Source organism: Delphinus delphis, chromosome 1, assembly GCF_949987515.2.
Source record: "Delphinus delphis chromosome 1, mDelDel1.2, whole genome shotgun sequence".
NCBI lineage: Eukaryota > Metazoa > Chordata > Mammalia > Artiodactyla > Delphinidae > Delphinus > Delphinus delphis.
Window position 1 is genome coordinate 110,734,627 of NC_082683.1, and position 26,893 is coordinate 110,761,519.

The 26,893-nt window shown below is 41.3% G+C and overlaps 1 protein-coding gene across 1 annotated transcript in view; it reads right to left on the bottom strand.

Moving 5' to 3' along the window:
• The window catches only part of NUP210L (nucleoporin 210 like), a 77,577-nt gene that overhangs the window by 485 nt on the left and 50,199 nt on the right, over nucleotides 1–26,893 (bottom strand). The window contains exons 21-37 of the mRNA XM_060030428.1: nucleotides 26,431–26,563; nucleotides 25,037–25,099; nucleotides 24,491–24,670; nucleotides 24,014–24,094; nucleotides 23,794–23,925; nucleotides 20,683–20,841; nucleotides 19,401–19,492; nucleotides 18,056–18,230; nucleotides 16,992–17,167; nucleotides 16,078–16,295; nucleotides 14,315–14,454; nucleotides 8,904–9,030; nucleotides 6,184–6,333; nucleotides 4,235–4,485; nucleotides 3,505–3,709; nucleotides 611–712; nucleotides 35–109 (exon numbers count right to left, since the gene is read on the bottom strand). Of these exons, the coding sequence (XP_059886411.1) occupies nucleotides 35–109; nucleotides 611–712; nucleotides 3,505–3,709; nucleotides 4,235–4,485; nucleotides 6,184–6,333; nucleotides 8,904–9,030; nucleotides 14,315–14,454; nucleotides 16,078–16,295; nucleotides 16,992–17,167; nucleotides 18,056–18,230; nucleotides 19,401–19,492; nucleotides 20,683–20,841; nucleotides 23,794–23,925; nucleotides 24,014–24,094; nucleotides 24,491–24,670; nucleotides 25,037–25,099; nucleotides 26,431–26,563 (2,459 nt within the window). The remainder of the gene's footprint in view (nucleotides 1–34; nucleotides 110–610; nucleotides 713–3,504; nucleotides 3,710–4,234; nucleotides 4,486–6,183; nucleotides 6,334–8,903; nucleotides 9,031–14,314; nucleotides 14,455–16,077; nucleotides 16,296–16,991; nucleotides 17,168–18,055; nucleotides 18,231–19,400; nucleotides 19,493–20,682; nucleotides 20,842–23,793; nucleotides 23,926–24,013; nucleotides 24,095–24,490; nucleotides 24,671–25,036; nucleotides 25,100–26,430; nucleotides 26,564–26,893) is intronic.

Sequence of the window (26,893 nt, forward strand, 5' to 3'; positions counted from 1 at the left end):
GAGCTTTTCAGTGATAAAGATGGTGATTCTTTACCTGGTTGTGGTGCACCTAGAGTTGGTATATAAACAACTGGAACTGTCTGTATCTTGTTTAGGAAGGCATTGTATGCTGGAAAAAGAATAAGGGAGATGTCACCAAAGAGAACTGTTTTCACTGGAGGAAGGCCTTAAGGGGACAAGTATTGCTATAAAAAAGGCTTCAAATTAAATAATTATACTTACAGGAAATTTTTATTCAATGAATTTTAGAGGTATTCCAACTTATGGTTGAGAGATGGGGAATGCACGTGTAGATGATAGTACGTGTTGTGTTGCTTGAATCATCTCTAGCTATGTGTTTGAGCAAAACTAGCTATAATCTAAGGTTTAGCAGTAATTTCCACTTCTGAGTGGTATTTATTGGCCACATGCAGTTCATTGCTTCCTAGTAAGTTGGGCGGGATCTTTGGTCCACTAGTGACTAGGGTTAGGGAGGCTAAATCAGTTTCAGTTGCATGTCCCAAATTAGATGTGATAAACAGCTAATTTTCATCCTCATTTAGTTTGTGAAATAAAATGAAGGCAGTTTCCAAGTCAAAAGGCCACGGTGCTGAATATAAGGACTTCTTACCTAGAAAGAGGAAAGCTGTTGGTGCCAACACCGCAAAGAGGGTAAAGAAAATCTGGTAAGAACCCATGAGCTTCTGGAGGACACGTGAATCTTCACATTGATCTACACATTGGCAGAATAAAAGAAGATTATAGTTATCCAGGACAGATGTTGCATTTAAAAACTTGTGTGGTCCTAAGAGTATCTAGCTGAAACAGTCAAAACCCAGCCCTCTAGGAAATTCTTTTGCTTCTTACCAGAGAAAAAGGGGTGAACTGAACTTAGCTCCTCTTACCTTTTTTTGGTTTTTTACCTCTCTAACAGTGAATTACAATTCTTGAGTCTCATTTCTTTTCAGCTTACAAAAGAATATTTAAATTCTTTGCCACTTTAAAATGCCTGTTACCTTTCCTGTGCACTTTAACTCCATGTGACTGCTTTCCTTCACCAAGTTTGTGATAGTCTATCACAATCAAAAGGTGATTCAAGTTCTCCTTTTAATCCCTCTAACCTGAATGAAATATTTCGTTGGATCACCAATAACCTCTTAAATGCAGGGGCTACTTGTCCATTTTTATTCAGGTACATTCTGATATGTTTATAAACTTGTCCTCAATAAAACGTCAGACTTCTGTGTTTGAAGCATGCTTGGCGCTTGCCTTTGGTTATTTCAAACTTTTCAGTGTCTAGAAATGAACTCTTCCCTGCCCCACAAAACTGCCTGAATTTAACTGGCCTTCCCAGGTAAACTGTCACCAGGGCCTTGGACCTAGTTCCTATTCTGCATCCCTTACATAGGTCCTCTACCTCTGGGCTCTTAATTGGTCTTACCTCTCACCAGACTCTGTTTCACAACTGTTGTAACAACTTCCCACTGTTTACAAACTGCTTCACTCTGAAGACTAATTTGAGGTTGCTTACTAGTAGAAACAAGACTATATTAATCCTTGATCAGGTCCCACTGTTGGGAGTCCCAATAAAACTTAGGCACGTTAATTTATAGCACCCCTTTGTTCTGGCTGCATTGAACTAATTCCTGTCTTAGTTGGGCCCTGTCTTTTTAAAATATTTGTTATGTATTTGGCTGTGCCGGGTCTTAGTTGCGGCTTGCGGGATCTTTTTAGTTGTGGCATGTGAACTCTTAGTTGCAGCATGTGGCATCTAGTTCCCTGACCAGGGTTTGAACCGAGGCCCCCTGCATTGGAAGTGTGGAGTCTTAGCCACTGTACCACCAGGGAAGTCCCTGGGCCCTGTCTTAAATCTGATTTCTGCAAGTAGGGACCGTGCTTGGCACATAACAGTAGGCACACACTTGTATGAATGAGCTGAAGGTTGGATGTTTGTATCTAAAGACTCCCACCCACTCTGATCGTACTGTTACACTGCTTGTCCTTCTTATCTCTAAGAAGTGCAGGGGTTCTTAACTTTTTTTTTTGCCATGGGCAACTTCAGCAGTCTGATAAAGTCAATGGATCCCAACTCAGAATGTTTTTAAATGCAAAAGATAAAATGTAGGAATAAAGGAAACCAATTAATATCAAGAGTTGATGAAAATAGGGAAAAAACCTAATTTGTAATATACAGTTAGCAAAATGTTCAAAGGCCTAATTTGTGATACAGTAGTATGTGTGCTCTATTAATAAAAAACTTGTAGCTTTAGGTCTGATAACTACTGTAATTTTGATGTAATTTTGAAATGAAATGTTTTGAGATGTGACAGTTGGAACATGAGAACATCTATGGTTTTCCTTGGTGACAAAGTCACATATAATACCGCTGTGATTTGTTGCTTATACTCATAATCAATGGAAATGCTAACTTTCAGTTAGAGGTTAATTGAAAATAAAGATGCAATTTTTTTTCCCCATTCAAGGCATGGACACCTTGAGTTCTATCTGTGGACCTTTGTGGAGATCCATGAACTCTAGATTTAAAAACTGCTCTCAGGGCTTCCCTGGTGGCGCAGTGGTTGAGAGTCCGCCTGCTGATGCAGGGGACACGGGTTCGTGCCCTGGTCTGGGAAGATCCCACATGCCGCGGAGCGGCTGGGCCCGTGAGCCATGGCCGCTGAGTCTGCGCGTCCAGAGCCTGTGCTCCGCAACGGGAAAGGCCACAACAGTGAGAGGCCCGCGTACCGCAAAAAAAAAAAAAAAAATGCTTTCACAGAAAGGACAGATTGGAGTTGAACACTTTCTAGTTGGTGGGACCCTGAACACCAATTTTCTCAACTCTTTAAAGGGAAAAACATCTTTATAAAGTTTTAGAAAACTCTTTAGAATCATGAGAATTAAAATGCATATAAATATGCTTAGAATATTTATTGACCCGTACAGATTGGGTGCTTATAGAAGCAAAAACCTTTCTCCCATTAGATGTACTAAGGTTCAGCCTAATTCACTCCCAGTAATTAAGAGAAATACTGTTTCCCTTGAGGCATGGGCAAGTGGGAGTGACACATATAAGGAGGATGGTTCTCTGGCTTTCCTAATACCTCTTTCCGTAACGGTTCCCATCCCACCCAAACTTGACATCATTTCTAAACTGGGTAATGGTAGAATCAGGATTTGGGGAAGCTAAGTCTTGGTTCTAGGGTTACCACCATTTGCCCATTGATGCACAAAGGTTTGCTAAATACTTTTGAAGTAAGTGAAACATTTATCAAGAGGTTTAAAACACGGTAAGTAGTATACTTACGAAGCTGACAAACTGACGTAACATGTATTTAAGTATAACATCTAGCCAGTGATAAGAAAGCTACCTGAAGGTTATATTTTATAGAGTAGGCTTGGAGAATAAAGATCCATGTCCCAGCTAGTTTGAATAATGTTGGTCAAGTGGCTGAATGTTTCCCATTGACTAAATCATAATGCATTCTTTTTGCCTCTGGATTAAAAATAGGCACCCCCAATGCTCACCTGTACCACACTTGCCTTTCATAGCTCTCACTCGCACAGCCTCAATTTGACTGGTGAGCACACAGGAAATATTGATGAAAACAGGTGATGCCATCTGCTGGAGGGAAGTGAAGTTGACTACTTTTATGGGGTAGATAGCCAGACCACGTGTGAGGGAAGAGTGCCTTTGGCCAGAGACCGCTAGAACTGGGGAGCTGGGGAAGACCTTGGAGAAAAGGAGATGGAACATGCTTGAAAGAAAAGTCAGTTTTGTGTCAATACATGCCAAAAATCAACATATACAGTAAGACATCTGGATTTCTAGTTCTAGCTAGCTGTCTGACAAGTCACTTTTTCTCACTTAGATGTGTTGAAGGATAAGGGAAGATGATCTGTGAGAATAATATAGCCTTCAAAAAAAGTTTTAAGCTAGCATTCTAAAATTGTTTCAAGCCAGCATTGGTGTTTTATATATATATATATATATATATATATATATATATATATATATATATATATACACAAAAAAGTATTTGTGTTATCTTCCAGACTGACAAGGCTCTTGACCTAGAGTTTGGACTCTGGGGGCCCCCCTGGCATTGTGAAGTGGACAGATTTTCTTCATTTTGTTTAAGAATTTCCTGTGGTGAATTTTATCAAGCCATTCAGTAACTGTTCCTTTACCCTGGACTGAGAATGAAAAATCTCTTTTTCAAAACCCTGACCTGTTTTGCTTCAGTCCTTAACATACCTCTAGTTTCTCAAGAACTCTGTCCACTCCCAGTACTCTTAGCTCCCCGATGTCTTTTTTGTGGCTAAGAACCAATTCTGATTGATTGATGTAAAAGGCTGGGATAAAAGGAATGAGGATTCTTTGCATTCCATTCTTGCTATGCTCACTGACATGCGAGGCCCAACCATAGATTGAGGTGTCAGCCGTGCTGAGGGCCTGGAGTAGCTCCTCTGACTGGGGTCGAACCTTGATTAGGCAGACATAAACCCCTGAAGAAAAGAGGAAAAACTGAGCAGGAAGGTTCAGAGGCTCTATTTAGCCAACTGGATTAGGATAGGAAGGAAAAATATTTACATGCAAATTCAGAATGTGAACTCAAGTTTTGAGTATTCACTATTAGCATACTGTTGGCCACTATGGAGGAGTTTACCAAAGATGAAACAGTCCCAGGGAACCCACAGTTGAACTTAAGGATACCATTATTGGTAAATTGACATGTCAGGGAGTATTAAATAATACAGTGTAAATGGAAATTAAGGTGATATAGGATGAAGTAGTCAGAGTTGGATCAGTAAAGGGTTTTGTGGAAGAAAGGCAAGCTTTGAACATGGTTTAATCACTTCTCTATCAAACCACCTCTTGATGGCCTTATTTCTGTCAATAGTATTGTTTTTCTAGTTACCCATGCTCAACCTCAGTTGTCTTTTGACATCTATTCCTTCATTCCTATATCCAGATCTTGCTAACTCGTCCTTTGAAATGTCTCACATCTGGCCCCTCCGTTAGTATTTCTCTGTTAGTCTGGTCTAGACACTCATCAATTCATGCTTGGATTATTGCAATGTAAATTGCATTTACTAGTCTCCTTGCCTCTCATTCTTTCTTATCCATTCTGGGTACTGCCACTGTGTACTTTTTTTTTTTGTTTTGCAGTACGCGGGCCTCTCACTGTTGTGGCCTCTCCCGTTGCAGAGCACAGGCTCCGGACGCGCAGGCTCAGCGGCCATGGCTCACGGGCTTAGTTGCTCTGCGGCATGTGGGATCTTCCCGGACCGGGGCACAAACCCGTGTCCCCTGCATCGGCAGGCAGACTCTCAACCACTGTGCCACCAGGGAAGCCCTTAGCCCTGCCATTGTATACTTTAAACTTATTTTTGAAAACTTTTCCAGGGCTGTATGTTGCCTGGAATGTCCTGTTCTCTTCACATCTACCTCAGTCCTAGTCATCCTTCTAAAGGTTATTTCCTCTGTAAAACCTCACACTGACTGCCAGGTTTGATGTAGATACTCCTTTCTTTCTGGCGTCCTAGCATCCCATGTATATCTTTATTCTATAACTAATCGCCCTGTGCAATTCTAGTAAGAGTTAAAAGCCTTGTCTTACTCCGCTGTACCTCCAGGGCCTGTCCTGGTACCAGGCATTCTGTTTGGTGCTCAACGGTTTGCTGAATGAACCTTCCATCAGGGGTTTCTCATTACTCATACCATTCAAACTGCCTGACCTTGGAGTAGAAGCTCTTCCATGATACAGCATTACCTATTTACATTTGACATGAATTGTCTCATTTTAGATCAGTCGACTGATTTATTTAAAGTCCTCCCAGTGTCATGCCTGTTTCTGCTTTCCACTTGTTAATGCTGTTCTGCTTGGAATATCCTTCAGTTCAGCAACATTCAAACACTGTGCTACTAGTTGGGGATAAAAGATGAATGAGACATAATCCAAGCCCTCACAAAGATAATAGGCTAACAAAGGAGAAAGTAGTAAGTTGCAATAGAAAAGCATAGTATATTATAGACATGTGTTAAAAGTTTGTTGAATGGATAGAATAAAAATGCTGACTGAGAAAGATTCCACAGTTATATAGCAGATGAAACTGGAAAGTAGAAATGCAATCCAATAAGAAAGTGACATTTGCACAAATGTGAAAACAAGGGGGAAACCAGATTCAACTGGTGGAACCCACCTTTCTCCATGCTGAAATCGGAATGGACATGAAAGACTTTACTTGCTGGAATGTCTAGTAAAGTATTACTGAACTGTACATGGCACAGCATGAGGGTCTCTGGAAGAAGTGTTGTTGTAATGGCCAAGGCCTGACTTGGGGTGCAGGATCCTAATGAGCAGAAGAGAGATAAATAGCTCTCACTAAGGGGAATTTGTAAAAGGGGAGGCTATTATATAGAGGCAGTTTGGTACTAAAAAAACAAACAAAACAAAGGGTCAGTTCTCCTTGACTTGCTACAGCTGTCTACTTGCCAGCTCTGTTGCGTCCTACCACAATCAAGGTGAAAGAGGATTGTAAGACCCTTGCTTCTGCTAGTTTGTGACTATAATGGGGCTTCTATTATCAATATCATAGCTGCTGTCCTCTTTCAAAGGTTTTTGGAATTCATCAGTGGGAATAAGATTACACGGAAATTGGACAGTTGTTGGAAATAAAGTGCTACACTTGGGAGGTAGCTTTTAAGTCTAGGAAGGTTTGTTTTCCAAAACATACTGTTTTGCAGCATGATTCAAGTCAAAGATCTCTAGAAGTTCATTACAAGTGGTGCCTTAAACAGGAGCCACATAGCCAGCAAGAAACACTGGCACCAAGGTTGGGTCAGCTGCAATGGATGCATTTTAAATTAAATAGGAACTATGTCTTGTTAACAGGATTTTCCCCTGCACAGTTTCTTAACGGTCTTAGTTTGCTACAGCTCTTTCTCAGTTGCCAGCAGTCTAGGGACCATTCTCATCTTTTGGAGACTATCAGCAATATCAAAAGAACTGTTACATGAGGTTTCATAATAGTTGTGGTTTTAGAAAGATTCTGCTGGGGTGGGGGTGGGGGGGAATTACAGTCTCCTTGTAAAATTTAATAAGGTAGACAAAAATGAGTGAATATGTTACGAAGAAACATTTAATACTTTGTAAAAGAACCTGGAGAATTTTAAAGATCAAGTGTTCTTATTTATATATACATAGTTAGATTGTATTTTTAAGATTAAATACCTACTGTGAAAAGAAAATATATTAAGTGCTTAAAATTGAAGGATAAAAAGGACAATTAGAGTTTAAATTATCTTGTTTTATAAACAGTTATATTCTGTTATATTCTGGACTTCTCTGGTTGGTTTGTGTTTTCTCGCCCCCTACCCTCTCCCCACCCCTTACCTTCCCCCTGCCCCCAAATCTGGAATTTGTTCTTTAAAAAAAGAGGAATGAAAGGATGTACATGGACTTTGGAGTGGAGCATATCCACCACTCCTGCCACTAACTGGTTGTTACCTTGTACAAATTACTTGCTCTTAGACTTAGTGTTCTCATCTTTTTTTTTTCTCGACCAGGGATTGAACCCAGGCCCTTGATGGTGAGAACGTAGAATCCTAACCACTGGACTGCCAGGCAATTCCCAGTATTCTCATCTTTAAAATGATGATAATTACTACATGATGAGATTGTTAAAAGAGATAAAAGATATAAAAATTCCTAACATAGCATTTGGAATCTATTAGAAGCTTCTTGTATTTTAGTTATCTTTCCTCCCCCTTTTTTTTTGACAGTAAATCATGGTCCAATACAGAATGAAAAAAGAAAAGCACAAGGCAAATTTGCTGAGTGAATAACATTTCAGATATCATCTAGTCCAACAATTCTCAAGTCTTGGGAAGCTTTAAAAGAATTGTATCTTGGACTTCCCTGGTGGTGCAGTGGTTAAGAATCCACCTGCCAATGCAGGGGACACGGGTTCGAGCCCTGGTCCGGGAAGATCCCACATGCTGCGGAGCAACTAAGCCTTTGCGCCACAACTACTGAAGCCTGTGTGCTCCAGGGCCCGCATGCTGCAGCTACTGAAGCCCGTGCGCCTAGAGCCTGTGCTCTGCAACAAGAGAAGCCACTGCAACGAGAAGCCCGTGCACTGCAATGAAGAGTAGACCCCGCTCACCACCACTAGAGAAAGCCCATGCGCAGCAACAAAGACCCAATGCAACCAAAAAAAAAAAAAAATTGTATCCTAGGCTCTATCCCAAATTTATTAAATCTGGATGGAGCCTAAGAATCTATTTTTTAAAAATTTCTTTGGATAACCTTAAAAATCAGCCATGTTTGGAAATCCTTGGTCTAGGCTACCTCCTGATCTCAGGGTTATAACTAAAAAGACAACAGTGACTAGGTTGAGCCTATTTCAAAACCTTAATCCAGTCATAATTTCTGAGGTCTCATAGCGCTCAATGATTTTTTTTTTTTTTTAATCATTTGGCTGCGTCGGGTCTTGGTTGTGGCATGTGGGATCTTTCCTTGCAGCTCGCGGGCTCTTCCTTACAGCACACGGGCTTCTCCCTAGTTATGGCGTGCGGGTTTTTCTCTAGCTGTGGCGCGCGGGCCTCAGAGCATGCGGGCTCCAGAGCGCGTGGGCTCTGTAGTTTGCAGCATGCAGGCTCTCTTGTTGAGGCGCAAGGGCTCAGTAGTTGTGGCTCACGGGCTTAGTTGTTCCCCAGCCAGGGATCAAACCCGCGTCCCCTGCATTGGAAGGCAGATTCTTTACCACTGGACCACCGTGGAAGTCCCTCAGTGACTTCTTTGTAAAAGTAGAATCAATTTTGAAATGAAAGAAAACTTGTATTGCTAATTCAAAGGGGCAAATGAGGGAGAATGGGAAAGGTGGGAATAATCACCCAGAACTATAAAGAGATTGCTGACCTTTAAGATTGACACCATTTCCGCCAGTGGTGATGAAGAGCTTGAACACAGTTGAATTGAGGGTATTGGTGAGATAAGTCTTAAGGTCATAAGTGAGTGTTAATCTTGATGATGCATGGATCACCACCTGTCAGCAAACCAAAGGAAAATTGGTACCTAAGTTATTAGAGAATCTGGTTCCCTTCTTCTCCATCCCTCATAACTTATTTAGCTGAAAGCAGTTTCACACAAGAGCAAATTGCCCTTCTAGTGATCACATATTTGAGAACCACAAAATTTGTTTACTTTTGAGAAGAAAATAACATTTTTTTCTAAAAGGAGGTCTTTGTGCATTATTCCTTCTGACATATATTCCCTTTGTATGATTCCCTATTAGATGTCTTTGAAGACAGTTGCAATTTCCTTTAGAAAGTTTTCTTTTTCTCTCTTTAGTTGCATGTAATCTCAACTTTTCTGAAACCTCAAAGTATTGTTTCTCTCAAAATACTTGTAATGTTCTGCCTTATATTGTAGGTATTTTTATACTTGTTAAAATCCCTCCCATTAGATTCTACGTTTCAACTTAGAACCCTAACATATCTTTGTACATCCTGTATTGTGCCTTGAATATAAGGCAAGTGCTTAATGATTAGATTGAGAGAAGATGGTGATAATGGTGGCCCTTCCCCCCAAATACCTTCAACTTATTGGTTTATTTATTTATTTTTGGATTCTAACTCCTTTGGGTATCCTTGCCCTCTTTGTTTTTTTTGGCTGTGGCACACAGCATGCAGGATCTTACTTCTTAGTTCCCCAACCAGGGATCAAACCCATGCCCCCTGCAGTGGAAGCGCAGAGTCCTAACCACTGCACCACCAGGGGATTCCTCCCAAATTCTTTCAATTTAAATGCAGTGTACTGTCCAGTCTCCTCAGTACTACCATAGTTTTTTATTTTTTCATATATTCAAGGACCTTAAAACTGTAATAGGGAAGAACCTTTTGTATTCTACTACAAGTTAATCACTAAAGGGATGTTGCCTACAAGCTTAAATTATACATAAAGGCCCATCTCTGGGAACCCTGCTTCCCAGGAAATGAGCATTAAGCTAAAATACCTTTGTTTAGCTCACAGGAAACATCTTGACCAGGTCCACCTGTGAGCGACTGCAGGGATGAAAAAATGAACACGTCCCCCCGCTGGAGGCTGATGGGAACCAGGAAGTGTTTGACTTTGCCCCCCCCCCCCCTTTGAGTATGGATATGGAACCTGAATTCTAACTCAGGCAACATGGTTCTTTGGGGCAGGAGCCCACCACCTTCTCAATTTGCTAGCTTTCCAAATAAAGTCGTTATTCCTTGCCCCCCGCAACAACTTGCCTCTCAATTACTGGCTTGTTGTGCAGCGAGCAGTACGAGCTTAGACTCGGTAACTAAATCAAGTTAGTTATGTTAAGAGCTCAGTGAGGAAAGGAGTTTTGTCTTTTTCTCTTTGTATTTCCAGAGCCTAGCATAATCACTGACATGTAACAGGCCTCAGTGATTGTCTACCAGTTAGTGAATAATTAAATGAGCATTTTTACGAAGTACACCAACTGAAATATGACCTTTTGACTTATCTGTAGCCTCTGACATCATAGCGCATTCTCTCCCTTGCCTTTGTGACACCTTTCTCCTTGCTTTTCTAGCGCCTAGAACCTTCTCAGCCCCTTTTTCTAGTTGTCTTCTCATGCTGCCTTTCTCCTCAACCCTCTTATCTGCTCATGATACAAGTTCTCTTTGAATGTTATCCAATTTTTCCCTCTCTACCCTTAAAACTTACTCTGAAGCCACCCTGATTTATTCATTGGTCTTCAAACACAACATATACTTTTTATTTGCCTTTGTACATATATGCCTTCTCCGTTTCTTTTCCGCCAAATTCCTAATCCCAGGATTCAGTTTAAATGTCATTTGTGGAAAATTTAGCCTTAATGTCTAGGCAGAATTAGTGACTTTCTTCTGTATTTATTCTAAGAGCATTTCTGACGTGATCATTTATGTTATCATGCCATCTATATGTAATTATTTATGTTACGACTAGAGCTCTATAAAAGAAGGTACCAGATACCATGTGGGCACTTATTGGGCAATTTACTCATTTATAAAATTGGGATAATACTTTGCAGGGTTGAGAAGATTAAAAATGGTAGTTGTACTGTATATAAAATGAAAAATGAGGGGCTTCCCTGGTGGCGCAGTGGTTGAGAGTCTGCCTGCCGATGCAGGGGACGCGGGTTCGTGCCCCGGTCCGGGAGGATCCCACATGCCGTGGAGCGGCTGGGCCCGTGAGCCATGGCCGCTGAGGCTGCGCGTCCGGAGCTTGTGCACCGCAACGGGAGGGGCCACAGCAGTGAGAGGCCCGCGTACCGCAAAAAAAAAAAAAAAAAAAAAAATGAAAAATGAAAAACAATAGATGCAGAGTGCCAAGCCCATAGTAGATGCTCAAAAAATAATAGCTATTAAGAGGAATGAAAAGAGGAACAAACAAATTCTTTGGGCACAGAGGAAGGAGATGTTACATATATTTAAGGGGGAAATAGGAAAGGCTTTATAAAGCTTACCTATTCACTTGTTCACCCATCTCACCTACTCAAGGGTATCACTTAAGCAATTCTCCCTACTCCTACATCAAATTTTCCTTTTCTACTGAATCATTTCCTAAGCCATTATTTCTCCCATTTTAAAAAACAATCAACAAAACAAACTCGACTCCAGTTCCTTGAAGAGGACTGTCTCCAAGTCCTCGTTTTCAATTCTCCAATCAAACTTCCAGTCCCTTTATTCCACTGAAGCTACTCCTCAAAGTCACCAGCCTCCATATTGCAAAAAACCATCAGTCATTTCTCAGTTTTCATATTTGACCCATCAATAGCTTTCATGTGGTTGATCTCCCCCTCCCTCCTTGAAATACCTTCTTCACTTGGCTTCCCCGACACCAGGATTCCCGGGTTTTCCTCCCATTGCCCATTCTTTCTTTTTTTTTAATAAATTTTTTCTTTTCTTTAATTTTTCTTTATCTTTTTTTGGCTGCATTGGGTCTTCATTGCTGCATGCAGGCTTTCTCTAGCTACGGAGAGCGGGGGCTACTCTTTGTTGCAGTGCGCAGGCTTCTCATCGCGATGGCTTCTCTTGTTGCGGAGCACAGGCTCTAGGAGCACAGGCTTCAGTAGTTGTGGTGTACGGGCTTTGTTGCTCTGCAGCATGTGGGATCTTCCCAAACCAGGTATCAAACCCATGTCCCCTACATTGGCAGGCGGATTCTTAACCACAGCGCCACCAGGGAAGTCCCATCCCCTGGTCATTCTATAAATCTTATAAATTCCTATAAATTTCTTTTGTTCCTGTTCTTCTTTCAGAGCTCTCAATATTGGAGTGTCCCCAGAACTTAGTCCTTGGACCTCTTCTCTATTTACACTCATTCTCTTGATGATCTTATGGCTTTTTTTTTTTTTGGCTGTGTTGGGTCTTTCTTGCTGTACGTGGGCTTTCTCTAGTTGTGGCAAGTGGGGGCTACTCTTCGTTGCAGTGCATGGGCTTCTCATTGCAGGGGCTTCTCTTGTAGAGCACAGGCTCTAGGCACACGGGCTTCAGTAGTTGCAGCATGTGGGCTCAGTAGTTGTGGCACTCAGGCCCTAGAGCTTGTGGTCTTCCGTAGTTGTGGCGTGTGGGCTCAGTAGTTGCAGCACACAGGCTTCCATTGCAGTGGCTTCTCTTGTTGCAGAACACGGGCTCTAGGCGCACAGGCTTCAGTAGTTGTGGCACGCAGGCTCAGTAGTTGTGGCTTGCAGGCTCTAGAGCGCAGGCTCAGTAGTTGTGGTGCATGGGCTTAGTTGCTTCTCAGCATGTGGGATCTTCCCGGACCAGGGCTCGAACCCGTGTCGCCTGCATTGGCAGGTGGATTCTTAACCACTGCACCACCAGGGGAGTCCGATCTTATGGCTTTAAATATCTATGCCAATGACTCTCAGACTTTTCTACCTAGCTACCTCAAAACATCCATTTGACATCTAATAGACATCCAACTTTACATGTCCAAAACTGATCTTCTCTCCAAAACTGTTCCACCTACAGTCTTACGCATTTCAGTTGATGGTAATTCTGTCCTTTTAGTTGTTCAATCAAAAATCTTAAGTCATTCTTGATTCTTTCACACTCTACATATAGTAATCTATTGGGAAATTGTATCAACTATACCTATAAAATATATTTAGAATCTGATCAACTTTTTACCACCTCCTCTATTATCACCCTGATCCATCATCATACTCAGCTGCATTACTGCAATTATAGCCTCCCAACTTGTCTCTCAGCTCCTACTCTTTTTTGTTTCTTGGCTGCGTTGGGTCTTTGTTGCTGCGTGTGGGCTTTCTTTAGTTGTGGCGAGCTGGGGCTACTCTTCATTGCGGTGCACAGGCTTCTCATTTTGGTGGCTTCTCTTGTTGCGGAGCACAGGCTCTAGGCGCACAGGCTTCAGTAGTTGTGGCTCGCGGGCTCTGGAGCGCAGGCTCAGTAGTTGTGGCACACGGGCTTAGTTGCTCTGCAGCATGTGGGATCTTCCCAGGCCAGAGATCGAACCCATTTCTCCTGCATTGGCAGGCGGATTCTTAACCACTGAGCCACCAGGGTAGCCCTCAGCTCCTACTCTTGCTCCTACAGTTTAGTACCAACCAGTAGCCATGGTGAGAGATATATATATATATATATATATATATATATATATGTTTAAATTAATTAATTTTTGGCTGTGTTGGGTCTTTATTGCTGCGCGTGGGCTTTCTCTTCCTTTTCATTATGGTGCACGGGCTTCTCATTGCGGTGGCTTCTCTTTGTTGTGGAGCACGGGCTCTAGGCATGCAGGCTTCAGTAGTTGCAGCATGCGGGCTCAGTAGTTGTGGCTGGCGGGCTCTAGAGCGCAGGATCAGTAGTTGTGGTGCATGGGCTTAGTTGCTCCATGGCATGTGGGATCTTCCCGGACCAGGGCTCGAACCCGTGTCCCCTGCATTGGCAGGAGGATTCTTAACCACTGTGCCACCAGGGACGCCCTCATGGTGATATTTTAAATTATAAATCAGACTAGTCATTCTTTTGGTTAAGAACCTTAATCACGATTTACCTTTATGTTCCAGTAAAGTTTGTTGGCTGGCTTTATATCTGATATCTGAGTGTATTTCTTTTCATAGGATGTGCTCTCTATATGCATATTCCCATATATTGAAATAGTTACTCTAGATTCTTCAACTCTTTTTTTTTTGGCCACGTCACATGGCTTGCAGGATCTTAGTTCACTGACCAGGGATTGAACCCAGGCCACGGCTGTGAAAGCCTGGAATCCTAACCACTAAGCCACCAGGGAACTGCCATGAACCCTTCAACTCATAACATTAGGTTTACCTCTCGATATGTTTTCACTAGTCCTGGAATGTCATGAAAAATTGTTGCTATTCCTGGACTCCTGGCCACTCCTACCCCAGTGACAATGTCTGTTTGTAGAATATTGTCATTAGCGGAAATCATCCACATCCCGGGTTCACCTAGGAAAAAACAAGAGAAAGCACTTGGCTGCAACCTTTGATATGATATAAATTGGTCACTCTAACCTTACTCAGAATCCAAGTCAGTAGACCATTCAAGCATACATATCCCTTCCCAGGGATATGTTGTTTTTTTTCTTTAAAAAAAAATTTTTTTTTGACCACGTCACGTGGCACGTGGGATCTTAATTCCCCGACCAGGGATCGAGCCCAGGCCCCCTGCATTGGAAGCTCAGGGTCTTAACCACTGGACCGCCAGGGAAGTCCCTAACGTTGTTTTCTTAATGTCGGGTTCCCCTTCGTATGTCATGCCAGCAAAATAAAACAGGAACTGCTGACCTTCACAATCACAAAAGAAGCTACTTAGTTGGAGAATGTAACTGTTCTCCTTAGGAAAAAGAAAAATGCTTTTTACACATAGGAATAACACTCTGATTAAACTTTGTATAGACCCTGCTAAGGATGAATCTGCTTTGACCTACTGATTGATATCAGCAGGAAGACTGCAAGCAAGTGTCAACTGGCAGAAGAGAGGATTCGTTTACTTAGGTTTAAGTCCCAAGGTGGCAGAGGAATGTCAAATATTAGATTAGATTACTGATCCTGGCATGTGGCCCTTCTGCTTCCTCATCCAAAGTGGTATGGATTTGAGATGCCCAAAAAATTCCAGAATGGAAGACAGAGGGACAGTCCTGACAGAACCTAGGAAAAGGGAGTAAAAAAAGCCTCTGCTTCACTGACAAAAGATTAACAATCATGGTATTGTACGCACAGTTAGCTCACTGGCCATGGATTACATGTTAGTAAGTAGTGGTTACTTACAAGTCAACTTTTACAGGACTGGAGGATTTGACCTAGGCTGAATAGAGTTTGCTTTGTATCAAGTCCAAAATATACAGTTAATGTCCGGTATTACATCACTTTACCCAGACATATGTATCCATAGTTCCCCAAAGAGGACGCAAAGCCCAAGCCACATACCACCCCAGCCAGCCTTACTTGGATGGATTATTTGGTTGCATATACCCAGTCAGTATATACCATTTTGGGATATGCTACCTGGAAGCCTAAAGCTATAACACACATTTCCTAACCCAAGACTGATTTTCTGTAACTCAGTAGTACTTCTTAGAACAGAAATGCTTTGCTGATCAAGAGTATAGTGTAGCCTGGTACAAGGCCAAACCTTCTTACAGTGATGGTATATGTAGAAGTTAGGCCTTCAGATGTGCCTCACAAAACAGTGTACACACAATTGGTTCTTAGAACTAAAGCCTTATTGCCCTTTCCTTTTATTTCATCCTTTCCTGATATTCAACTTAGCAGTTACCCTCCTTCAGAAGCCGGGAATGGAGGAGAAGGCACAGTACTCTACACTGCCTATATATTCAGTAGACACTTGGTAAATATTACTGGCTGACCTCTAATTGGCTGGCTATGGAGAGAAATGGGCACTAAACTGAGAATTATAAGTTAACATGAAAAATAAAACACACAAAAGTATTTTCTTTCTCAGAGAGCCCCTTAGATTTTAGATAATTTGGAAAAAAAAAAATCATCTAAGGGATGAGTTGCTTTCTAATCCTGTCAGTTGTGAGGTTGAGACAGGGAAGGTATCCAAACCATTCTGGTTGAGGAGGTGAGTACTGAAGCAGATGACATCTCCGACGAAGGTAAGCTTGGTGTCTGGCTCGATGGCGTGCTCTACAGAAACAGGAATATAATCTGCCATGCCGGGATGTCTCTGGTCCCAGAGCCTCACAAGTGTCACCCCTCTGTTCACAGCCTGAGCCATGTAAGTATAGTTCCTATTCCCTGGTCCAATAAGCAGCAGGTCATCTCTGAAAGCAGACATGAAAGGTAGAAATCTCTGAAAAGAGTCAATAGTTAGGAAACAGTTCTGGAGGCAGACCCTATCACAACATTTTATATTCAATAGCTCAAAAGTTCAGATGGAGTTCTACAATGGAGAGTAAGCAACTAGGGCCAGGGATCAGATCTACTACATTTATATATATAGTGCCCAGCTAGGCTTTTTAAAATCATTATTAATTAATTAATTAATTAATATGGCTGTGCCCGGTCTTAGTTGCAGCACGTGGGATATTTGCTGTGGCATGTGGGATCTAGTTCCCTGACCAGGGATCGAACCTGTGCCCCCTTTATTGGGAGCACAGTGTCTTAACTGGACCACCAGGGAAGTCCCTAGGCTTTTTTTTTTTAATTAAAAAAAATTGTTTTTTCAGTATGGCTTCTTTTTTTTTTTTTTTTTTTTTTTTTAATATGGCTTTTTGATAATACTCCAATTGGCTCCCTACAGGAGCTTTGTATGAACTAGGACTTGTCAAATTCAAAACATACTGAAGTTTTTCTTCATTGAACAACTAATTCTGTTTTTTTCCCATCTTAATGAAAGAAAGAAAGATCAGATTCCAACTGCAGGATATGAGAGGAATTTACTGGAGCTTTTAGATAATACCAGGTTAATCAATAAGATGTCTACCACAATGTCAACACCATTCCTTTGCCTTCCATACCTGTTCAAAGCCAGATAAAGCTGGGTATTGTGTGTGTGGAATTTCTCTCCAACGCTATTGTAAAACTGAACAGTGAAGGTGAGAGACATGCCCAAGGGAAAGGCTGATAGGGTCCTTCCTTGAGCTGTGTATAGCTTGGGGTGGCTGCTCATTCGCAGGTATGTCACTGGTGCTACCTGTGGGAGACAAAACCTACTAGTACAGAGAAGGATGCATTGGAGAGGCGCTGAGACCATATTCTGAGACTTATAATCAATGATAAAAATGGTGTTCCTCTTTTGTAGGAAATAGTTAGCTCTTGATTTCAGATGACAGAGTGAAAAAGAAATATGACAGTACAGGAAATGGCTTTTTAATTACTAAAACAGTGGAAATGTGAAAAGAAGCTGGAGCTTTTTGAGGAAAGGACTGCATTTCTTCTTATTTTGTGCCAAGTGTCAATATTTATTGTTAAATAATTGATCATTTATCAAGAATACTGTAAATTTTGTTTTCACACTGCAAGAGATAAACTGTGATACAGTAAGGGAAGTCCAGGTTTGAATCCTAGCTTTATTATTTCATATCTTCATCTAATCATTCTAGGTTTCATATTTATCATCAGTTTAATAGGGCTAATAATGCCTATCTCATAGGGTTTTTGTGGTAGTTAAAAAAGATAATATACGTAAAAGGAGCAACACAGAAGCTGGAATATACTAGATTTTTAACACAAAAAACATTTTTTTGTTTGTTTTAGACTAACTTACCTCTAAGGTCTCTTCTAATTTAAAAAAAAAATTCTAAAAACAAAGCCTAATTTTGATAGCAATGGTTCTATGCTTCTCCCACACCAACCCTTTTGCCAAATCTGCTCAGAAGACATTCATACCAATTTGAGGCTAATCTCTTTTATAACAAGGACTGTAAAGTCCACTTTAATTTGATGGTTCATGTCAAGATTGTCCTCTTATCTTACAGTTCATTTCTGACTTCCAGAGAAGTTTCTAGTTCTTAAAAAAGGAAATCTGCCTCTTAAGGCCATGGTATTCCTTTTATTTTTTTGAGTAAGTCCCTGAACTCACCTGAACCCCAGTTACAGTTGTTTGGTTGACTCCAAAAGGTTCTATAGAAGTGACTTCCAACACAGCAGTACCTGCAATGGAACCAGCTTTCAGGAGCCCTTCACCGTCCTCCTCAATGACAGATGAATTAGGGAAACACTTGAGAACACGGGAACTCACAAAGGCGGCCCCTACCCTAGGGAATAAACGGAGCAAATGGCATCTCTTGGGGGCTCTGTTTGACAAGAAAGAAAGGAGTAGAGATTGCCAGGATTACTGCTAGCTGTACTCTGAGAAAACTGCTTGCCATTCTCCATGTTGTGTAGTTATTTTTTCCTCAGGTAGAAGTCAGCCTTTGGATTATGCTTATCTCTTTAAAAATTAAATACTATTACATATTTATCATTAAAAAATTATTTGGTTAAAAGAATTGAAAACAGGTACAGTCAGCTTTTCATATCCATCGGTTTTGCATCTGCAGATTCAACCAAGCACGGGCTGAAAATTTCAAAAAGTTCCAAAAAGCAAAATTTGAACTTGCCTTGGACTGGCAGTTATTTACATAACGTTTACATTGTATTAGGTATTATAAGTAATTTAGAAATAGTTTAAAGTATACAGGAGGATGTGCATATATGCAAATATTACACCATTTTTATAGACTGGATTTTTGCATCTGCAGATTTTGGTGGGAGTGCGAGTCCTGGAACCAATCCCTGGTGGATACCAAGGGCCAACTGTATTCAAACAAATACTTGTACGTGAATGTTCATAGCAGCACTATCCACAATAGCTAAAAGGGGAAAACAAACCAAAGTCCACAATAGCTAAAAGGGGAAAACAAACCAAAGTCCACCAACAGATGACTGGGTAAACAATGTGTTACATTCATACAATGGAATATCATTCAGTCATGAAAAGGAATGAAGTACCAATACATGCTACAATGTGGATGAACCTCGAAAACATGTTAACTGCAAGAAGCCGACAGAAAAGGTCACGTATTGTATGATTTCCATTTACATGAAATACACAATATTTAAATTCACAGAGACAGCTGATTAGTTGATTGCTAGGGACTGAGAGAAGGGGAGAATGGTGAGAGACTGCTTAATGGGTATGGGCCTCCTTTGGTGGTAATGAAAATGTTTTGGAACTAGAGGTGATGGTTGTATAATACTGTGTATGTACTAAACGCCAGTGAATTGTACAATTTAATTTTATGTTATATGAATTTCACTTCAACTAAAAAAAATTATTTGTGGGTTAGAAAAATCACCTTAGAAGGCAATGTTTTTTTCCATGTGCAGTGTTTCTCTGAGGGTAAAGTTGGATCCTGGCCTGTCTTCTTCTCCATTCTCCTTACCTGTTGGTATGGAGTTTGAGCTGAGAATTCATGGGCATCAGAATTTGTTCAGGTTGGCACTCTGGGTAGAAAAGTTGGAGTTTTTCAAACACCTAGAATGAGAAAATGATGTTTTCCTCATTTCCGGAAAAGACAAATGATGACCTTTACTCACAAATGGACAACTACAAATCAAGTCTGCCCAATTTCAATTTAGCCCAATGTCCCACAGTTCTGCTTTCCAAAATGAGCCAGGCATTTAAAACGTATTTAGGTAGTGTAGAATATATAACCTAATATTAGCCTTGCTTCTGACTACAAGGGACTGGGCATAGTTTACACTTACCACATCCCCTACATTACTTAGATATTAGGTATGAAATAATTTTGAAATTTCTAATTTTTTTAAATAAATTTATTTATCTTATTTATATTTGGCTGTGTTGGGTCTTTGTTGCTGTGTGCAGGCTTTCTCTACTTGTGGCTCGTGGGCTCTAGCGCGCAGGCTCAGCAGTTGTGGCGCAGGGGCTCAGCTGCTCCGCGGCATGTGGGATCCTCCCGGACCAGGGCTCGAACCTGTGCCCCCTGCATTGGCAGGCGGATTCTTAACCACTGCACCACAAGGGAAGTCCCATTGAAATTTCTAATTTTAGTTCTAATAACCTGAAAAGAGATTTGAGAATGAAGAACCTGTAGTATTTAATTAGCAAGGGCACTATTCTGGTCTTCTGCCTTCTGGTAAAGTGCTTTTTCCTCTACCCCTCACTGAATCAGGGAACCAAAGCCAAAATAAAGGAAAGAAAAAAAAATTAGTCCCAAATTCAGAGGTAGAGAAACTTATTTGCCCCACACAAAAAACAGTTTTTCTTTGAGTTCTAAAAACAATAGGGCCATGTAGCTTTCAGCTTGAGAACATCTGTAGAAACTATTTGTACTCTCATACCTTACCAGAAGTTAGGATAGGATTTCATTCTACCTGTGAGTATAGCTAAGTGGACTGTATCATAATATCTGTGTTAGGCAGAACAAATCAGAAATTAATTCCTCTTTAGTTATTATGTGTTCATATACTGTATTCTCTGCGTTGGGAGTTGAGGGGAGTGCATGTGCTGTAGTTTCTAATGTCAGTGCTCATAGAAGCAATTAGCAGGAATAACAAAGATCTAGAAACCATAAGCCTATTCCAGAGATCCCTTTAGCAATTTCTCTATCTCTATACAGACTAAGCTCTTCATGGATGGTAAGAGAATATAACTTTCTTCTCCTTGATATACAGAAACAAGATATAGCTTTGGGACCTTACCAGGATCTGAACTTCATCAGACAGTTCCAACAAATTCCCCTCAAACTGCCCAGAGGAACTGTTCATACAGCGGACAGTGACTTTGATACTGGTCCGACCAGCTGCTTTTGTGTGGACAACCATGGCAAAGTTATTCTCTGCTGGGAGTTGTAGAAAAACCTAGACCGTAAAGGGAAGGATTAAGAAATATTCATGAATAAACACTGTGCCCTTCCCTCTTTGTTGAAAATAGCTATCTAGAAAAATTAGAGTTCCAGGCTTATCTTCCCTTCCCTTCCCTTCCCTTCCCTTCCCTTCCCTTCCCTTCCCTTCCCTTCCCTCCCCTCCCCTCCCCTTCCTTCCTCCTTTCCTTCCCTCCCTCCTTCCTCCCTCCCTTCTTTCTTTCTCTCTCTTCCTTCCTTCCTTCCTTCCTTCCTTTCTCTGCACCTTGAGGCTTGTGGGATCTTAGTTCGCCAACCAGGGATTGAACCCGAGCCCCTGCAGTGAAAGTGCCAAGTCCTAACCACTGGATCACCAGAGAATTCCCCCAGGGTTTATTTTCATATTCCCAGAAACATAGTCACCCCTAAAGTAAACTTCTGTGTTCAGTGCTCAACTAATTCTGGAAAGACTCCTATGCAAGAATTCTTATCTTGCAAGAAGTCAATTCATTGATAGGAGAAGAATGGAAATGAAGGAAGGGGTATCCTCAGTAGGTTGAAACAGTAGAACTTGAGATGAGAGAAGTGAGGTAATCTACTCCTGGAGTTCAGAGTGGTAGCAAGGAAGGAAGAGGACAAGAAAGGGAAGCTGTTGTTTTAGGATTGTGTTAAACTAGCTGACCATTTCCTCACTTGCTTCACTCACCATTCTAGTCTAGATTGGATAAGGATTAGGCCTTGACAGATTTCTGGTAAGAGGGAAGGGAGGGCCAACACCAAGGCAAATGTTATTTATTTGTTTGTTTATTTATCAGGTCTTAGTTGTGGCAGGCGGGCTCCTTAGTTGCGGCTCGCCAGTTCCTTAGTTATGGCATGCGAACTCTTAGTTGCAGCATGCATGTGGGATCTAGTTACTGGACCAGGGATCAAACCCAGGCCCCCTGCATTGGGAGCGCGGAGTCTTAAGCACTGTGCCACCAGGGAAGTCCCCTAAGGCAAATATTGAAGTAGGCACTTGCCTACCTTTTTGGCACTCATTTTACGTTCTATCTCCTCTGCATTTTTGCTGTCTGGAGCGCTCAAGACCTTCCTTCACTCTCTTGACTCATACAGAGTTCCAAGTTCCAAATTCACCTTTCCCTCCTCCCCTACATAAAAATTCCCATCTCCTTTGTGCAGATTTCAATCAATTGTCTGGAAGCAAGTCTTATGCTAAAGAATGAGTGGTTTATAATTGTTTAATCCAAGTGAATTTCTAAATGATGACACCACAGTGCATGAAGTCTACCTTGTAGGGCATTAGAGACCTTTCTATTGAGGTCCAAGGCAGGGGAAGAAAATCTTTGTATGGCTCTCAATCATTTCTTCCGTTAGAGTGATTATTTAGATAAGAAAATTAGAGGAAGGGAGAAGTAGAATAGATGCTAAGACCTAGGCCATCCCCTCCTTTCACACAATTCCTATTTGCTATTCAAGAAAAAAAGCCAAATCCTTCTGCAGAACTCTACCAAACTAAGTACAGTTCTATCTCTCCTCAGTTCCAAGTATAACCAGGCTCTGTGCAGTCCATGACAGATAGAAGACTCAACCACTAGAGTTTCCCTAGAAGACTCAACCACTAGAGTTTCCCTAGATTACAGATCTAGGATATTTTAAGAAAATTGGAAATTTTAAATTTTTTCCAGACTTTTCTTTTTAGCTGGCTCCAGAAATGACCTAATTCTAGCTTCTGTAACCACTCTGATCTCTCTCAAGGTCTAATTCTTTGTTTTTGTGGGCACTGAGTTGTGACCAACTGGGTACCTTGGCTCCAGGTTCCTTCTTCCTAAGGTAAAGCTCAGACCTAAGTGGCTGCCACTGATCCTGGACCATCTTGGGTGGGTTCCATTAAACTGATGATCAGGTAACAACGTTGTGAAGTAGGTAAAGTTTGTAGCATCCACCTTTTTTTTTTTTTCTTTTTCAGGTTTCAGAGTAAGGTTTAGTGCTATATGTATTAAAACATCAAAGCTATTTTAAAAAACATAAAGACTCATGTTGCAGTGTGGATTTCCTCAATAGCCATCCTGAGGGCTTTGGCCATTCCAGATGCAGCAGGTGAATTGGGAGGAGCTGGTACCACCAAAGGGAACCGTGGAGGAGTTTAATTAATTGTCCTTCTTAAATTTGCCATTGATATAAGGTCCAGAATCAGCTGCCAGTTGGTGGCCCACAACAGCCCCATGACACCCATGGCACCCTTCATGCTCAAGGTAGGATTCCAGTTCTTCCCCAGCTCCTAGTAGTGTGGGCCCAGGAGTGTGCTCAGCAACCATCTTTCTTTTTTTTTTTTTTTTTTTTTGCGGTATGCGGGCCTCTCACTGCTGTGGCCTTTCCCGTTGCGGAGCACAGGTTCTGGACGCGCAGGCTCAGCGGCCATGGCTCACGGGCCCAGCCACTCCGCGGCATGTGGGATCTTCCAGACCAGGGCACGAACCCGTGTCCCCTGTGTCGGCAGGCGGACTCTCAACCACTGCGCCACCAGGGAAGCCCACAACCACCTTTCTTAATGTCAACTGCCCATCATGCACTACAAACATGATTATTAATATAATTGTGTCTGAACATGTTGAAAGATTATATATTTAAACTTTATGTATAAATACTTTATATTCATAATGTGTTATTCATGTAACACAGTATCTGCTCACAAATACAACATTATACAACAACAAATACATCAAAGGAAGCATTGCTTTGTTGAGAGCTCTTTACAGCAAAGTATGTTAAACATCATATAGTATTATCTGAATACTCAAATTTGGTTTCTTCATATGATTTTCAGGTTTCCAGCATTCACAGAACAATTGGAAAAAGAGTAAGTAATAATATTGTGTAGTCTAGAAGTGAGTTAGTCTAAAACTTATGATGAAATAAAGTAAATTTAGTATCAAGATCCCTAAGGTAATATAATAAACAGATAAGTTTATACCTCTGAATGCCTGGGCACTAGATCCAATACGTCCCTTTTGCTCATGGACCAATGGAATGTGAGCCCAGGGTTGGCATTGCTGAAGGAGAAAGGGGTCTGGGTACTGGTCACTCCCATGACATAAACTGGCATCTGAAAATGAAGAGTGGTTTTGTGCTATACATCCTGTCCAGCTGGCATTATCAAAGTAATGAACCTGGAACAGAGCCATCCTACTGACCTCAGTAGCTGTGATGAGTCGAGTTGCAGCTGCAAGGATCCTAACAGCCCTTAGCTGCACAACTTCAATCTGCACTTCATCCTGCTCAACAGGGTGGAGAGCAAGCTTAGGCTAAGAGGGAGTGTCTGTGGGGTGGATGCTTATGATAACTAGTTTGTTTGTTGTTGTTTGGGGCATTCAACAACAACAACAAACATGCCATAGATATAGGTTTTTTGTTTGTTTTTGTTTGTTTTGTATTTGTTCTTGAAACAATTCCTTAAGTATAGGGACTATGTCTTATAACAATGCCAAGTACTCTGTGGGTTTTTCACTGAAGATTATATATTTCCCATGCCTGGTTAAGAGAATACCAAATGAGGGGACTGAAAAGACTTCCCTGGGCTGTTGACACCCTCCCCATCACTCTTTCTTCCTCTACCTCCCAGTGATTCCCAGATGGAGGAGTAGAAGCAGAGCAGAACAAAGAACCAATACCTGGGAAAACACAATGACTTTTCCAGTATCTTCATTTACTGTCTGGATGGTGCCATGGACCACAGCTCTGCCAACTACCTTCCCTGTAACTTGGCCCCTCCTATTAACAACAGCCACGGTCTGATTACTGATGGAGAAGTGAATGATAGATTGAGGCTGAGGGCCACCTTCAGACATTACCTGGAATGTAAACACACCAGTGAATGCCTGGACCTTGGGGAGAAGTCACATCTCCTTTCCCAACCTTTTGTCCAAGTAACTCGACTTTTTCATCTTCCCCCACTTTCCAACCAGCATATGCCACATCACCTCAAATGCACATGAGATGGAAGTGCTATAAATGATCCATGGGATTCCAAGAAGTAGTTCATACCATGTTTCTCATAGAACAAAGAAAATACTAATTTTCTTCTTTATCAAATCCTGTTGTACTTGGCTGAGAGTAGACAAGGGAAGGTCAACAGGAAGAGGTGTATGTGTATGTGTGTGTTGGGGTGGAGCAGAGGTGGGATGGGGAGAAAGCCTCATTTCTGGCTTTTGGATCACCTGCATCATATTAGTTGGAATCAGTGTCATTTTCTCTGGAACAAGTCTGAATGGAGGAAACACCTTGAAGGAGAAAACCAAAAGGACAACAGTGATTAACTACAGTCAGGTTCATAGTAAATGATCACGTAGCTTATTCTAAGGAAAAAAATCCTAATTATGTACAATGAAGTTATATACAAAAATGTATTTTATTTATAAATGCAAATTTTATTTATAATAGCAAAAAATTATAAATTACTTAAGTGAGAATGATTAAATAAGTTATTACGTATCCACTCACTGTAATAAAAGTGGTCATTAAGATTATATTTACACAATGAGATATCATCTCACACCAGCCAGAATGGCCATCATCAAAAAATCTAGAAACAATAAATGCTAGAGAGGGTGTGGAGAAGAGGGAACACTCTTGCACTGCTGGTGGGAATGTGAATTGGTACAGCCACTATGCAGAACAGTATGGAGGTTCCTTAAAAAACTACAAATAGAACTACCATATGACCCAGCAATCGCACTACTGGGCATATACCCTGAGAAAACCGTAATTCAAAAAGAGTCATGTACCAAAATGTTCATTGCAGCTCTATTTACAATAGCCTGGAGATGGAAACAACCTAAGTGTCCATCATCGGATGAATGGATAAAGAAGATGTGGCACATATATACAATGGAATATTACTCAGCCATAAAAAGAAACGAAATTGAGCTATTTGTAATGAGGTGGATCGACCTAGAGTCTGTCATACAGAGTGAAGTAAGTCAGAAAGAGAAAGACAAATACCGTATGCTAGCACATATATATGGAATTTAAGGGAAAAAAATGTCATGAAGAACCTAGGGGTAAGACAGGAATAAAGACACAGACCTACTTGAGAGTGGACTTGAGGATATGGGGAGCGGGAAGGGTAAGCTGTGACAAAGCGAGAGAGAGGCATGGACATATATACACTACCAAACGTTAAGGTAGATAGCTAGTGGGAAGCAGCTGCATAGCACAGGGAGATCAGCTAGGTGCTTTGTGACCGCCTGGAGGGGTGGGATAGGGAGTGTGGGTGGGAGGGAGACGCAAGAGGGAAGAGATATGGGAACATATGTATATGTATAACTGATTCACTTTGTTATGAAGCAGAAACTAACACACCATTGTAAAGCAATTATACTCCAATAAAGATGTAAAAAAATAAATAAAAAAGGATTATATTTACAATTACCTTTCTTTTCTACTTTTTTTCGTTTTTTGGACATGCCTCACAGCTTGCGGGATCTTAGTTCCCGGACCAGGGATGGAACCTGCGCCCTCAGCAGTGAAAGCGCAGAGTCCTAACCACTGGAAATTTATAAAATTTATAAAGAAGACGAAGTATGAATTTTGGATGAGATAATTTCCTTACTTCAATTTGCCGAGGAGCCGACGTGAATTTTCTCCCCATCTTGTCCCTGGCAATAGCTACAAGTGTGGTTTGCCCAATAGTGATAGCTCGAAGGATATAATTTTCAGAGTATTCGTCCTGTTTCTCCATTAGCCTGCAAAGACCCACAAATTTCTAGGTGAGAAAAATTTGGTTTTAAGAGTGGACAGTTATGCATCTTTCTAAGGTGCTTAACATTTTCTGCTTTCTTTTCTTTTTTTTTTTTTTTTTGGCCATGTGGTGCAGCTTGTGGGATCTTAGTTCCCCGACCAGGGATTGAACCCGGGCCCACGGCCCTGAAAGCGAAGAGTCCTAATCACTGGACCACCAGGGAATTCCCAATCTTCTGCTCATATTAACTCAGCTTAGAAGGAACTACCAGAAAATAACTTCCAGAGTCAAGACAAAGTTCATAGCAATGGCAGAAGCCTCCTGAAGGGCAAAA